Source organism: Acromyrmex echinatior, chromosome 9, assembly GCF_024713525.1.
Source record: "Acromyrmex echinatior isolate Ae372 chromosome 9, ASM2471352v2, whole genome shotgun sequence".
NCBI classification, from domain to species: Eukaryota; Metazoa; Arthropoda; class Insecta; order Hymenoptera; family Formicidae; genus Acromyrmex; species Acromyrmex echinatior.
In genome coordinates, this window is record NC_141860.1 from 5,904,058 (window position 1) to 5,918,448 (window position 14,391).

Genomic DNA, 14,391 nt, shown 5'->3' on the forward strand with positions numbered 1-14,391 from the left:
TCTGTTATCAGAAAGTACACGCGATATATTTACAGTTATTTTTATGACTAATACGCAATAGACATGTATACGGAAAGGTCAATTTTTATTGAAATATTAAATATTTAGTTAGATACAGATCTGAAAATAATTTTGTTGAATCATCAAAATAATTGTAATGCTCAAGTCAGTTGTTAGAATGTCAAGTTGGTTGTTAGAGTATCACTTTTTTAGCATTATTCATCATGTTTGAAATTCCTATTATTTTGATGATCCAATAAAATTATTTTGAGATCTGTATGTAGCTAAATTCTTAATATTTCCGCAAGTCGTTCTTCCCTTGTATACTATATATATATTAACTTTTTTTTCGAGCTATTTCTGTAGACTTTCAAAATAAATAAAATTATCGTAATCGTTTAAATGTAGAATTGTATGGAAATTCCGAACATTGTTACAATTATATTGACATCTTGTTTCATGTTTTGCATTGACAAGCTATGCTTATCGTATTTCACAGTAAACCGAGCGTTGCAATTTGGCACAGTGACGAGTCAAAATGTAGTAGTAGTAGTAATAGTAGTAGTAGTAGTAACAGTAGTAGTAGTAAAAGACAATAATGATAACTATGTGCTTAGCTGTCGCAAAGTTTTGTCGTATTTCCACGCTAATGGATTACGAATCGTTAGATAGTGTCGTATGTTCTCGAACATAGTTATGTGAAAATGTTCACCTGTTATGAAAGTTATTGAGACTTCTACACACTTGGTATATAAGACCTTAGAATAGTAAATATCTAACTAAATAAGTAAATAATCCGCCTTTAAGAACTGATATTATCGCAAGTATCATACTCTATGTATGTATAGCTATACATAATATTTCACAAAAGCATGTAATTAAAGAGAATCAAATTTAATAATTAAAGAGATATATGTGCGTTAAAAATATTTCAGATATTTGACATTTAATTTCAAATATGAAATCAATAATTATCATTATTTTATTTTTGTTAATGATTAACACTTTTACATATGTGTTTGATTTTCTATTTTTTATACGAAAGTTTAACACACATTCTGAGTTCAAATGTGCTACAAAATGCTAGATTGTAGGCGTGCAGTATTAATGAACTTTGTGAATTAACTATTATAGAATAAAGCAAAGGCTCTTCACACATGGATATTGCGCAGGAAGTGGGATATGTAGAGTAGCATATACACAGTAATATATATACAATAGTATACCATATATATATGTGTGTGTGTGTACACACACACACACACACACGCACACACACACACACACAAAAGAGAGAGAGAGAGAGAGAGAGAGAGAGAGAGAGAGAGAGAGAGAGAGAGAGAGAGAGAGAGAGAGAGAGAGAGAGAGAGAGAGAGAGAGAGAGAGAGAGTGAGTGAGTGAGTGAGTGAGTGAGTGAGTGAGTGAGTGAGTGAGTGAGTGAGTGAGTATATATTGTATATATATATATATAACAATTGCGTTATGCGAGTAAGTTGTAGTATCTTAAGTATTTTTACGCGTAGCAGCTTTATTAATTTTTAAAATATGTTATGATTACGAAATCTTAAACTAAAGTATGGAGGAAGATTGAAGGACCTATTCTTTAACTCTTAATGACTTTAACGATATCGTTGCAGTCGTTAAGAATTACAAAATAGGCTCCTTAATGTATACTTCGAAATAACTGTAAAGATTATTTGTCTTTACATTTTTTAATTATCGATGATACATAAATTTCTAATTATAATGACAATTACAAAATTAAAATCTTGTACAGTATTTAAAAAAAAAACTTTTATTCAATCAACGCAATAGAATTACCAGTGCTTCATTTCCATTTAAGTACTTTTTCTCAAAAGTGTGGAACTGCTTGTTGTGCATATAAATAAGAATGTTCTTTTATAGAATAAATAATTCTTGCGATATTTATACATATATCTTCCTCTTCTCTTCTCTAACTTGTAAAATATTGCAATTGGAATTCTGTTTAAAAATATTTTAACTATAGTTGTTTACTTTATAGCAATAAAATATCGTATTAACTTCATGGATCTCCACGAGATTGGTAATTGGGTTAAAAGGGTTGTGATCGAAGTTAAAAAGCTTTATACGACTTATCGGTACGAACCCAGAAGTCGCATTCCGAGAATCCCGTCTTTTGACCTCGTAAAAGCAATATCCGTCTTGGGAATCCGTTTCGCACGAAAAGTCTTTTATTAGGTGTAATCATGTTAAGTCATTCTAAAAACTTATTTTTATGTCAAATCATAAATAGGGCCATATTATTAAATGTTCTATATTTGCGTATATTATTTTGCAAAGACCGATTCTTTAACTAATTTTTTATTTTTCTTCAGTAAAAATGTTCAAGGAAGATCACTATCTATATACAATGACGTTTTAGACTTTTTTAACTTTCTTATCTTCGCAATAAGCTTTACATTAAAAAAGCCCATTAACTTGCGTGCTGCAAATTTTCATGCCAAGAGTTCACTTCGCGCGCCATAAATTTATGATAAATATGTATCGTACTATATTTTTTATGTATGTATTAAAGGGGTAATTTAGAGCGTAAAAAAAATGTGGCTTATTTTGAGGAATTTTTTAAAAGAAAGCTACATATTTTCTTCTATATGCGCTTGTATACATCTACTTGTACATATTTAGTAAATATCTACAAATTTTTATATGACTAAATACTTATTAATTTTTATGTTACATACATTTAAAAATGAAATGTAAAAAAAAGTGTTAATGGTTGATTGTGGCCTTCAAACTCAACCGAAAAAATTCAAAAATACTTTTTCTTATGAATGTGACTATAGTCTAAATGGAAAATATTGCAAATTGTTAAAATAGCACGATTTTAAAAGGCTATCAATTTTTTAATAAAATTTTTTAATTTATAAAAAAAAAGTTAATTTATGGACATGCAATAATCTTATAATTTATGCAATAAGCAGACACGTATTGTATGTACATTAATACATGCAAAACTGATTTAATATCTTTAGTAGTTTCTGAAAAATCGATTTGAAAAATATAGTTTAAAAAAACACGTTTGTATATATACATAACGTTTTGTATATATACATTAGAGTTATAATATAAAGAATTAAAGTTTACATCTACTCGGCGATACCGGAGCCATACAACAAATTTTCCTAATTAAAAATACTCATGTTTTTTACTTTTATCTACGCTTAATAATAGTGGCCTTTGAGCGCGTTGAGATAAAGCGTTAAACACAAAAGTTCGTTACAAAAATATGTTAAAAATATTTATATAATATATTTAATACATTTTTGTTTTGACAAATATATAAGTAGTATAAATAAAATCTTTTTTTTTAGGAACTTATTTTTGAGATTCTAAATATTTAAAAAAGATAAAAAAATTCATTTTTTAATTATCTCCTTAAGAGAAAAATAACACACTCTACAAAGTTTTATTATCAATTGAATTGGAATCGAACAAAATTCATATAAAGCTAACCAGATCGGCATTTGAAGCGCAAAGAGTTAAGAATCTTTTAATGACAGTACCTACATGAAAATTAATACAATATTATTTCTTCAAAAGATCATACGCATACTGTGAGATTTTGTAATATATCTATTTTGAGGATCTCGAGGATTTTAGTTTAAATTATATTCTGACGTTGTGCCCCTGATTGGTTGAGGGATATGTTACAATAGTACAATTGTGTAATCACTTCTCGCGAGTGCTCTAGGCTTTAATGAGTCCAGACTATCATGTTCTGCATCGTCAAACTGTAATTTGTTCAATAAACGTGGGCGATACTTAGCCTTACTATGTCAAGCTCGAGTTGTTGGGCAGAGGTGTCCGGCACAGCCGTTACCTTTCCCATGAAATCACATATCATGTTAAGCACGGTCCTTGATGTTAAACATTTATGTCACGGGTGGATATCATCCTAACGCCGCGTGGTATAGCCTGTTCGCCAATCGAAAGCAATACGTTATATCTCACCGATGCACGGTGCAGCGTAGCGCGATTCTATTAGAATGCATCTGGTTGTGTTTGACGAGAGTTCGCGCCTGAACGAAACGCTGCGCCGCAGTGATGTTTTCGGAAATGCCGAGCGACGTGCACGAGGCGCAGGTAAAAGAAGAGACTCGTCATAATGATGCTAAGTAAGAAAATTGAAATATTTTTTTTCACTCGAGGATTACCTACTTGTTGCTACGCAAGTTGTTCTAATCGTTACCTCTTTGCGGCGTAGGCAAAAGGACAAGTGGGTCATAAAAAATTAGAGGAATACAAATTTTTTATCTCAGCGTGACCGATATGTATATTGAATCTTATTTGGCTGATCGTTATCATGGTTGCACAAAACATAAATCCTTACATAGAGAAAAAGTTTCTTTAAATTAAACAAATTTATGCATTAGAATAGTTCAACCAAATAGATGTTTAAAAATGTGATTGCATTAAAACTGAAGTATTTTTGATTAGACAAAATATGTTTCATTAAAATTGTTTCAGTGAAACAAATATAAATAGAACTCTTGAGTCCGAACAAATCTTTTTCTCTGTGTACAATACATAAAAAGGATGGTTTTACTGAAATATCTACAAATTTAGCTAAAAATAATTTTGTTAAACCATCAAAATAATTATGTAGGATGCTCAAACTGATAACTACAATGTCAAAACTTTTGCAGCATTGGCTCATCTTGCTTGAGATTCTACGTATTTATTTTGAGAGTTCAACAAAATTATTTTCAAATCTGTATCTAGTTAAATTTTTTAATAATTCTGCATAGTCGTTCTTTCCGTGTACCAGTTCAATATATAACTTTGTAATTTATAAGGTCACAATACAGACTTTTGCATAACGCATAAGGCATTAGAAAATCAATTAATGAGAATACAAAATGGAAGACCCTGATTGATTTTCTTATGCCTTATGCATAATGCAGTACTATTAGATTGTCAAAGGAACAATGGCAACTCAATCTCTTGACATTTTGTTATTTTTAACTTTCATATGTGTCAAAATGTAAATCATTTAATTTCTGTGGTTATTTTCAAAATTAGCAACATCCATATTATTGTATGCACTTAGTAAGTAATGAATTAAATTTGAGTCAAATTTAATACGTTTTCTTGACTTAAATTATTTAATTTTTGCTTTATTGCTTTAGTGGCGACCTATAGAAATAATAAAAAATAACTCGAATTATAATTTGATGTTATGAATTTAATAATGAGTGTTACAAAAATGTTTGGGCTTTTAAACAACAGTATTGGTATCGTTATATTGTCATTGCGCAGATGTTATATATAGTGAATTGTTGCGCAACGACATAACAATACTGAACTTTAAGAGGATGCTGGAGCGACGCGCGGCTGAACTTGATCGATGTCGATCTAATTAGATCTAAAAGTCTGATTGGATGATTTAGAAGAATACACCAATAACAGCGAGCATTCATTCAATTATTGAGCCTGCTGAACACGCCCATTCTTAATTCCAAATAAAACATTACGTACATTAAATAAAGCATTAAGTAAAACATTGCATTTTTTGTTGTGTTATATCCTATATCACATAAATGTTAAGTTATTATGTACATTCAGATCATATATTTCCATTCACTTATCTTGTAAGCTTCCAAATCATAATTTGAAGGTTTCATTATATTCTTATAAATTATTCATATATGGGAAAACTATTTTTTGTTTGAATATATGTATATTTGGAATCATTTATATAATATGTAAAGAGATATGTAAAGAGAACAAGCATGGTAACAGGAAACTATTATATGCAATTTTTTTTTGTTTTTCATACTGATTTGTGTTTTCTTACAACTATTTGTGTTTTTTTTTTTATTATTCTGGAAAAGGATTTTTTTAATTTCTGTATAAAGATGCCTCCAGATGATATGGTCAATATATACTAGTGTTCCTAACATCATGTATATGCTAATTTTGCATAGATTCGCTAAATATTGACTACATTCAATATGGATAATTATATATGTCATGTATGTATACGCTGATATTTGCTGATGTTGGCATACGTTAGCCATATCGTTTGAAGACGCCTTTAGGAAAACGAAGAAAATGAAAAAGTACGAAATGTGTGTTTTATCAATACAGATGACTCCAGCATTCCCTTAAAAGTTAGAGGCAGTGCACAATAAAAGGAATAGGGAACAGAAGAATAAGAATTTTAATTTCTGTAATACACAGTTTCTGATAGGCTGTTCTTATTCTCGAAGAATTCTTATTCTCTGTTCTCTGTTCCCTATTCTTTTAATTATGCCCCTTATAAAAAAAATAGGGGGACTGACTACTACTGGCGGGGCCGCATCCTACCAACGTTTCTGATTATGAATGTGTTCCAAATTAGTATCATTTTATTCTTCTTTATTATTTGGTGAACAACAAGGACAAATGATGCATCATGTACTTCATGCGTAATTCGGAACGTATCTCAGGATTCTCATATCGCAGAGTAAACTCTAGCCACAAATAGACAGTCATCTCGTTCGATTGCGATGAGCAGCTTTTGTCAGTTCGGATCCACACTTTCTTTCTAGTCACGATAATCTTTCCTTTATATGGCAGTAAATGTCTAAAAATATCACACTTTACGGTACGTGACACTCCGGGTAAATATGCACCGTTCGCAAATGTATGTCACGTACAATGTCAATTTTATCGGTACGTCGATTGTTAAGCAAGTAACCAACATTATGCCTGTTTCTATCAATTAACTTCAATCTCGGTTCCACTTACCCTTTATCTTCTTCTAATTTTTAGAACTAGGAAAAGATAAAAAGTAAGTTAAACTGAGACTAAAGACTCTATATTAGTTATTAATGACAGAAATAAACATTAGTCGAATAAACTTTGATCTTCAGATAATAAGAAAAGAGTCAAAGCACTTTATAGATAAAAATACTAAAAAGAAGGGAAAAATATGTGAAAACATCTTCGAATCATCAAATAATCATTGGGAAGACCACATCGTGGTGATGTTATAAGATAAGGATGATTGGAGATCCTCAAGAGATTCGACACTATACGTTTGATCCGCCATATTTTTCAGGACTTGTTTAGGATAGATTAAGATAGATTATACATAAGATAAAGATGTCCACGTATATCATTCTATCTTATGCACCTACTTCGTCCTATTTTAAACAGATCCTGAAAAATATCCTGAAAAATCAAAGTTGTTTAAACGGTCCAATTTCTTACTTGAGGATCTCTAGAGGTGATTCAATAAGATAGATAGTGTCACTTTTAGGTATTTTACATACGAACATGCAAAACAATGTTTTATTTCGCGAATCTAGATTTAACAATGGCTCAGTTATTCTTCTTCGCGATCAAGTAGCGCGTAAGTCAAGGTCAGTTTTATTTCCGCAAGTCCATGCGTTTTCCTCGTCTACATCATCTTGTCACCGATGAAGATACTAGCCAAACGATTTCAAGATTACAATGATTAGGTTTCCTAGTATGTAATGTGCATCTCGAGAGTCAGATTCAGGACAAGTCGACTTCTGTTCTGTGCAGGATGGTATTAGATCCCAAGGCCACTAGTTTGCACAACGATTACGGAAGTTTCGATCGACCGTTGGGCGCCGGGGAGGGCCACGAGAGGGACGTTGAAGCGGCGGTTGATGGAAGCAGCAGCGGGATGGCACAGTCCAGCGATGTTTATCAACGGCAACCGCTCTTGCCCGGCGCGCCGTTATCCAAGAGTAAGGACAAGTGGTCCGGAGTGGCCTCGGGTTCAGACTACTACGAGGATGATGAGGACGAGAAGGATATCGAAGGTTTGGGCAGACATCCTGGAATACCGAATGGTTCCAGCAGTGGCATCGTTAAGATCGACATGCCGGCGCCGCTACGCGAAGAGCCACGTTTCCCCAAGGAAAAATGGAAAACGTTTCTCGGTAAGAGAACGTGCGAATGCCATTATTTAAGAAAAAAAAAGATTCTTTTCTTGAGGAATGCACAAACACGTAGTGAGTTATATCTTGGAAAAAAATGTGTTTACTACATAAATAAACTTGGAATTCCTCTTTTATCTTTGAAAATTAAAAATTTTCATATAATTTTTATCATTTCACTTAGGAAAATTTTTGAAATTTTACTTTTAAAATTAGATTCTATTTCTTTCTTAGAAAACATTGTTTCTTTCATTATTTTTTCTTGATAATACAAGTGTCGACAGTCAGTTGGACAACATGTATGGCATACACAAGTGTATACAGTTATATATTGGCCAAAAATATATTTAGGTTTTCATAGATACGATCTTCATTAAAGTGAATCTCGAATACGCTTAAAATTTTATAGTGAACGCCTAGTGGCAGGTGCACTTTGTATGATAAAATTTGACAGAATACATCATGGAATATACACATTTTTGAAACTTCTTGATTTTAATAAAATCGTGTTTTCGTGTTTTCTTTGTGTTTTGTATATTCCGTCGCTGTTTTCAAAATAATAAATTGATTTTAATGATTAATGTAGTGTTTCACAATTTTATTAGCATTTAAACTTATTATGGCGATTCAAAGTTTATTATTCAATTTAACTTATTTTTTTCAAATGAAATTAATTTTTCACAAATTATTGTTTTCATTATTTGATAAAAAGTCACATTATCAAAATATGTTATAATAATTTAATAGAAGTTCATATATTTTAGTTCATGTATTTTAAATCAAGTTATTCTAAAAAAATCTAGGTGATGTAGTAATATATACTTTTGACCTGTACTGTACATTCTCATATATATCTCGTGAGTTTTTATAAAAAGCGTCTGGATGTCGGTAGATGATAATACATAGCAAAAGAGAGAAACTCACTGATATTGTAGTAAGCGTTCTCTATACTTATCTTATCATACATAGATTTTGTGGCTTTAATCAAAGAAAAGGATAGATATAGTTTCTCATGGAATCCTTGACTTTTATTAATTTACAGTATATAATGTGTGCGTTACTTGCATTTTAATTTATTTTAAAATGCATTAAAAAATCTTTAATCTTACTTAATTCTTTAATCTTACCTTGAATTCTAAATAATATCTGCAAAATCCGGGAATTTTATTTCCAAATTTTAATAAACATGTACAAAAATTTTACTTCAAAATATCAGTAATATAATAATTTTCCCGTTTATTTAAAATAAAAGTGCAAGACCTCCAAAGTGCCGAAAAAATTAATATCATTAATAGTCAAGCTATATTCATGATGATTGAATTGATGTAACTATAATTGTACACTATTGTTCACTAAATTCGCAATATCAAATTATCATCTCTTTTTGTTGAGAGAGAGAGAGAGAGAGAGAGAGAGAGAGAGAGAGAGAGAGAGAAAGAAAGTAAGTTTACTTTTATAATAATTTTTAAAACAAATTTCATAATTGTATCTTAAAAACTTTTCAGTATCGCAAATTTACAAGAATATATAACTATGAAATAAAAAAAATAAATTTATTAAAATAATTTTAAAAATTATATATTTCAAATATTTTTTCTAGTTACTATAAATAGTAAATATTTATAGATATTTTGACCATTAAACAATGCATCGTTAAAACGCTCGAATCATTAAACAACACCAAATGTTTTATATTTACTCTATCTATTTTCTTAGTTTTACCACGACCGGATGTTTTGATGACATGTCTTGACGTAATAAGAATGGAACGAGAATTAACAAACAATTTTCTGAGTAAATATCAAGAAACTCGCCAGATAATTCCGCCGACTTCAGAGCCTCTCTAATTTGACTTCGTGTACGTAACGATCGTTCACAGCGGGGAGACCATCGAGATCGAGGTCGTTACATGGCCTGGTATTCGTTCGATACATCTCTGTTCGCGTAATTTGATCTCACAGAGAGCCTCCCTCCTATCGATCTCTCCTCTTGCCTAGAGCCCGCGTGATTTATCTCGACGGCTTTTTGCATCAGAGTTAATTGAGACGAGCAATTTGATATTCGCTGTTGTTCATGAAATGCAGCAGATTTCGCGAGTTCCATTACGTAGATCTTTTACGATGCGGATCGTCGTTGTATGACAGAGTTGATTAATTCGCGATTATTCTCGAGCACCCGGAAATGGAAGAAACAATATATGAAAAAAGATAATGGCACGATAATTACATTTGAACAGATAGATATTGCAAAGGAATATATATATATATATATATATATATATATATATATATATATATATATATATATATATATGCTGCTTTTTGTTACAGCATTTCTTTTTATGGTTGTAAACTTCATACTGACGACGGCTTCCCTCGCAATGGTACACGAGCGCGTTCCAGACAGAAACACGTACGGATCACTTCCCGATGTGGTACTAGACAATGTCACTGCTCAGGATTGGGCGCTTAACGTTTCGGAAGTCTTGATTATGATCATGTCCAATTCCGCGATGGTTTTTATTATTTTTCATAAACATAGGTATGTACAAAAAGCTAATGTAAATCAATGCCAAATCATTTTTGTTAAAGATAAATCCATGTAATAAATTTATTTTCATAGATTCATAATAGCTAGACGAATATTTCTGCTGATGGGCTTGCTCTACATGATGAGAAGCGTCACAATGTACGTGACGGTCTTACCGATCGCCAGTAAAACTTACTATTGTAGCCCGAAGGCGAACAATACCAGTCCGCTTCTCGTGACAAAGAGAGTCTTGCAGCTCATCTCCGGCTTCGGTTTGTCCATTAATGGCAAACACACTTATTGCGGAGATTACATTTACAGTGGGCACACGGTTGTGCTTGTACTCAGTTACCTGATTATTAAGGAATGTACGTATCTTCATTTGCTCAAGAAATAAATACGGATATACATGCTGTCGGTATAATTTTACATACTGATTTGTAACGCATTTTAGATTCTCCAAGGAGATGTCAACCGATTCATTGGTTAGCTGGTTTAGCGGTACTCGTCGGAGTAATTATGGTCTTGGTAGCTCATGGCCATTATACCGTGGATGTACTTATAGCTTACTATGTTACTACGCGTTTGTGGTATATTTATCACACGCTAGCCAATAATCCAAATCTCAAGGTACGTTTTACTTTCGAGCATTGAAAATTATCTGCTACACAAAAAATATAATTTATTTAAAAATTAATATAAAATTTTAGTAACATTAATATTAATATAATTGCAAATAAACATAATATTTGATATAATAATAAACTTTAGTAAACTATACTTTATGTGAAATGTTCATAATATTACATTATAATTTATATATCGTTAATGTATAATATAATGAAATTTTTGCAGCAATACGGACCAAACAATTTTTTGGCCCGACTCTGGTGGTTCTCTATTTTCAAGTATTTTGAGAAGAATGTGGGCGGAACAGTGCCACGACAATATGACTGGCCTCTACCCTGGCCTCGACGGTTTCTTGCCAAGCACCCTAACCGGGATAGTTAATATTTGTCTTGATTTTGTAATAGAGGCTGTTAAAAACAAAGGAGTTACTTCTGTTGTATATATTTTACACAATACATTTATATATATATATATATATATATATATATATATATATACACACACACTCCACGCATACATACGCACGCATTCACAAATGTATGTATAAATCGCTTATTAACGTGGAATTCACTAAAGAATATGTATGGGACGTACGATTGTTTTCAGAGTAATCGCACATTCATTGTTAAAGCATGAATTTTGTGTCGTTCACTTCTTTATAATCTAGTTGTGAACTCTATATAGACACAATACCCGTGCTCTTTCACGTAAAGTTATTGTCCAGTCAGCCCGAATTTACTTTTGCTTGATTTTTATACAATTTATACACAATATAAAGAATAGATGTAGAGAAATGGATTTTATGATCTAATATCATAAAGATTCGAATAGAGGAAGGTATTTGAGTTAATGAGACACATATTGATTCGCTTATAGCGCTTATATTTTCAAATAGTTACAAATTGAAAGTAATATAATAAATAAGTAAATATAGGATAAATGTGTGTTTGTAAAAATTCGAGCGATATTATGTAATAAGGAGTATTTATACTTTAAAAAGGGCTATTGTAGATAAATATTACAACAAAATCTAAATCCTTCCTCTAAACGAATCTTTGACGTTACATGTTCGACTTGAGTCGACGTCTCGATCTTCCAATGTCTAGACGTCGTTGTCCTTGACTTTGCATTCGCGATACGAATTATTCCGATGAAAAACGATTTTGCAAACGAATTTGCCAAAAATTTATTGTGACTCGCGTGATGTGTATGCCCTAATTAAAGTTCTATATTACCGATTATCCTCGAAATTGTTTCCTTCGTGCTTTGGAAAGAAATACCGAGTATCCAATACTAGAAGCGATTGTGCAATTTCGTGGGACCAAAATAGGAACGCTCAATAGTGAATGTTAATTCATATAACGTTGACAAACTAAACACACCGAGTCATGAGAAGACATCTCTATTATATATATAAAGTTGATAAAAAATTTTAATAATATTATTAAGGAATTCCATAACTTTGATTAAATTATAATACGTAATATAAGACCCATCACAAACGAAATTTGCATCTCTTGCCTGCCATATGTACAAATTGTAGATACGAATCTATAATAACAATAACTTGTATAAATATATATATATACCAGGTAAAAAATCCAAATTTCATTTGTGATGGGTCATACATTACATTATTTAACCAAAATTACGAAATTCTTTAATAATATTTTTAAAACTTTACACGACACATATACACACACATACACATATACACACACATACACATATACACACACGCACACATACACATACACAGCCTGCCCCAGATTTGGATAAGTTTATTCGTAGCATATCTTGGACATTGAATTTCTAGAAGATATATTATTCGTTCTTCTAGCTTCCATTAGTCGATACGCGAAAGTATCATGCATAGAATAATAAGAAAAATACGAAACAAAAAGAGGAAAGTACTGAAGCATTCGTGTTTTCACGGAATAAAATCGTTATACGCTTGTGCATACACCGGATGTTGTCATACATATACATGTTGCATAGGCAATGTAACAAATTGTGCAAAATGTAAAAGATAATTTTGCATTCGTGGAGAGATCGAGTGACAAAAAAAACGAATCATCGATCTTTCATACGATATCCTCTTCCTTCGTTCTTCTCGCGTTTCATTGTTTCAACGACTTCTTGCCCGACTCTTTTTCTCATCTGAGGAAGATGAGTAACATAATTTAATGATGTCGATGAAAATGCCGCGATTCTTAATATACATGTACGAATATATATTATAAAAATGATATATTTACACGCACACAATAAGAAAATATTTCTTCTGAACGGAAAAGCCTTTCGTTGATGTTTAATAACATAAAAAGTAACAAATATGTATATATATATATATATATATATGTATATATATACATATATATATATATACTCTATTATATGTGTATATATAAATATATTATATATATATATATTACAACCGTGACACTCATGCACGCGCGCGCGAATATAATTGCGTATTTATATGTATATATCTATATATTTTTACGTGTAGATATTTTTTGGTAACTTGTTACAATAAACTGATTAGACTAGTTAAGTATACATATTATATATAGGAAGAAAAAATATATATGCGTTGTAAATAAAGAAAAAATTTAGCAAAAGAGCTTTTGTCATTGCGCGAAAACTAATCAAAATTTTGTTATCGTTAAATACATGTATACAACAACATTCTTCGATTATTCGTGGGATGTAATTACATTTCCGTGTACTAAATTCTTTGAAAATTGTATGAATGATGATGCAACTTGATTTCTATTATCCGTACATTGTACATAAATCTTTATGAAAACATCGATATTATTACAATGAAAAGCAAGTTGTATTTGGCTTCACTTTATTTGTACTTCTGTATTTATAAAATATTTATTACAATTTTCATATGTTGACGTAATAAAGTTTTAAGTATACTTTACTCGGATCATCCCTGTATGTTCTTTACCTTTTAAATCGATATAAATTATAAATTCTTTTTTATATTTTAAATATAATTTTTGATGTTGACTTCTCGAGACATATATACAATTATTGTATCGAAAATTATATAGGCTTGTTTAATCGATACCTTTTGTTTCGGTTTCAAATTAATCTTTTGACAGATGTCTTTCTTTGCGTAAAGCTTATTTAATCATCTAAATCGTAAATCTACAAGTGAAACAATTCCAAAGCAAAATTCTGCAAGCAACACAGTAATTTTTATATTGTTAAAAACGCGAAACAAAAATATAATTTAATATCATTTTCATTCATTAATTTTTATCATGGGTTAAGTAAG

The 14,391-nt window shown here is 30.9% G+C and overlaps 1 protein-coding gene across 7 annotated transcripts in view; it reads left to right on the plus strand.

The window, feature by feature from the left end:
- The window catches only part of LOC105151108 (phosphatidylcholine:ceramide cholinephosphotransferase 2), a 28,350-nt gene extending 15,344 nt beyond the window's left edge, over positions 1–13,006 (plus strand). For 6 of the 7 annotated variants that reach the window (XM_087409617.1, XM_087409614.1, XM_087409619.1 and 3 more), the window contains 5 exons: positions 7,558–7,940; positions 10,268–10,478; positions 10,560–10,834; positions 10,921–11,096; positions 11,322–13,006. In XM_087409617.1, coding sequence (XP_087265743.1) covers positions 7,558–7,940; positions 10,268–10,478; positions 10,560–10,834; positions 10,921–11,096; positions 11,322–11,477 — 1,201 coding nt within the window. In that variant the 3' untranslated portion in view covers positions 11,478–13,006. Of the gene's footprint in view, positions 1–3,592; positions 4,158–7,557; positions 7,941–10,267; positions 10,479–10,559; positions 10,835–10,920; positions 11,097–11,321 lie in introns of those variants that run through there. The other variant, XM_087409616.1, reaches the window with a different exon arrangement.
- The last annotated feature ends 1,385 nt before the right edge of the window (positions 13,007–14,391 follow it).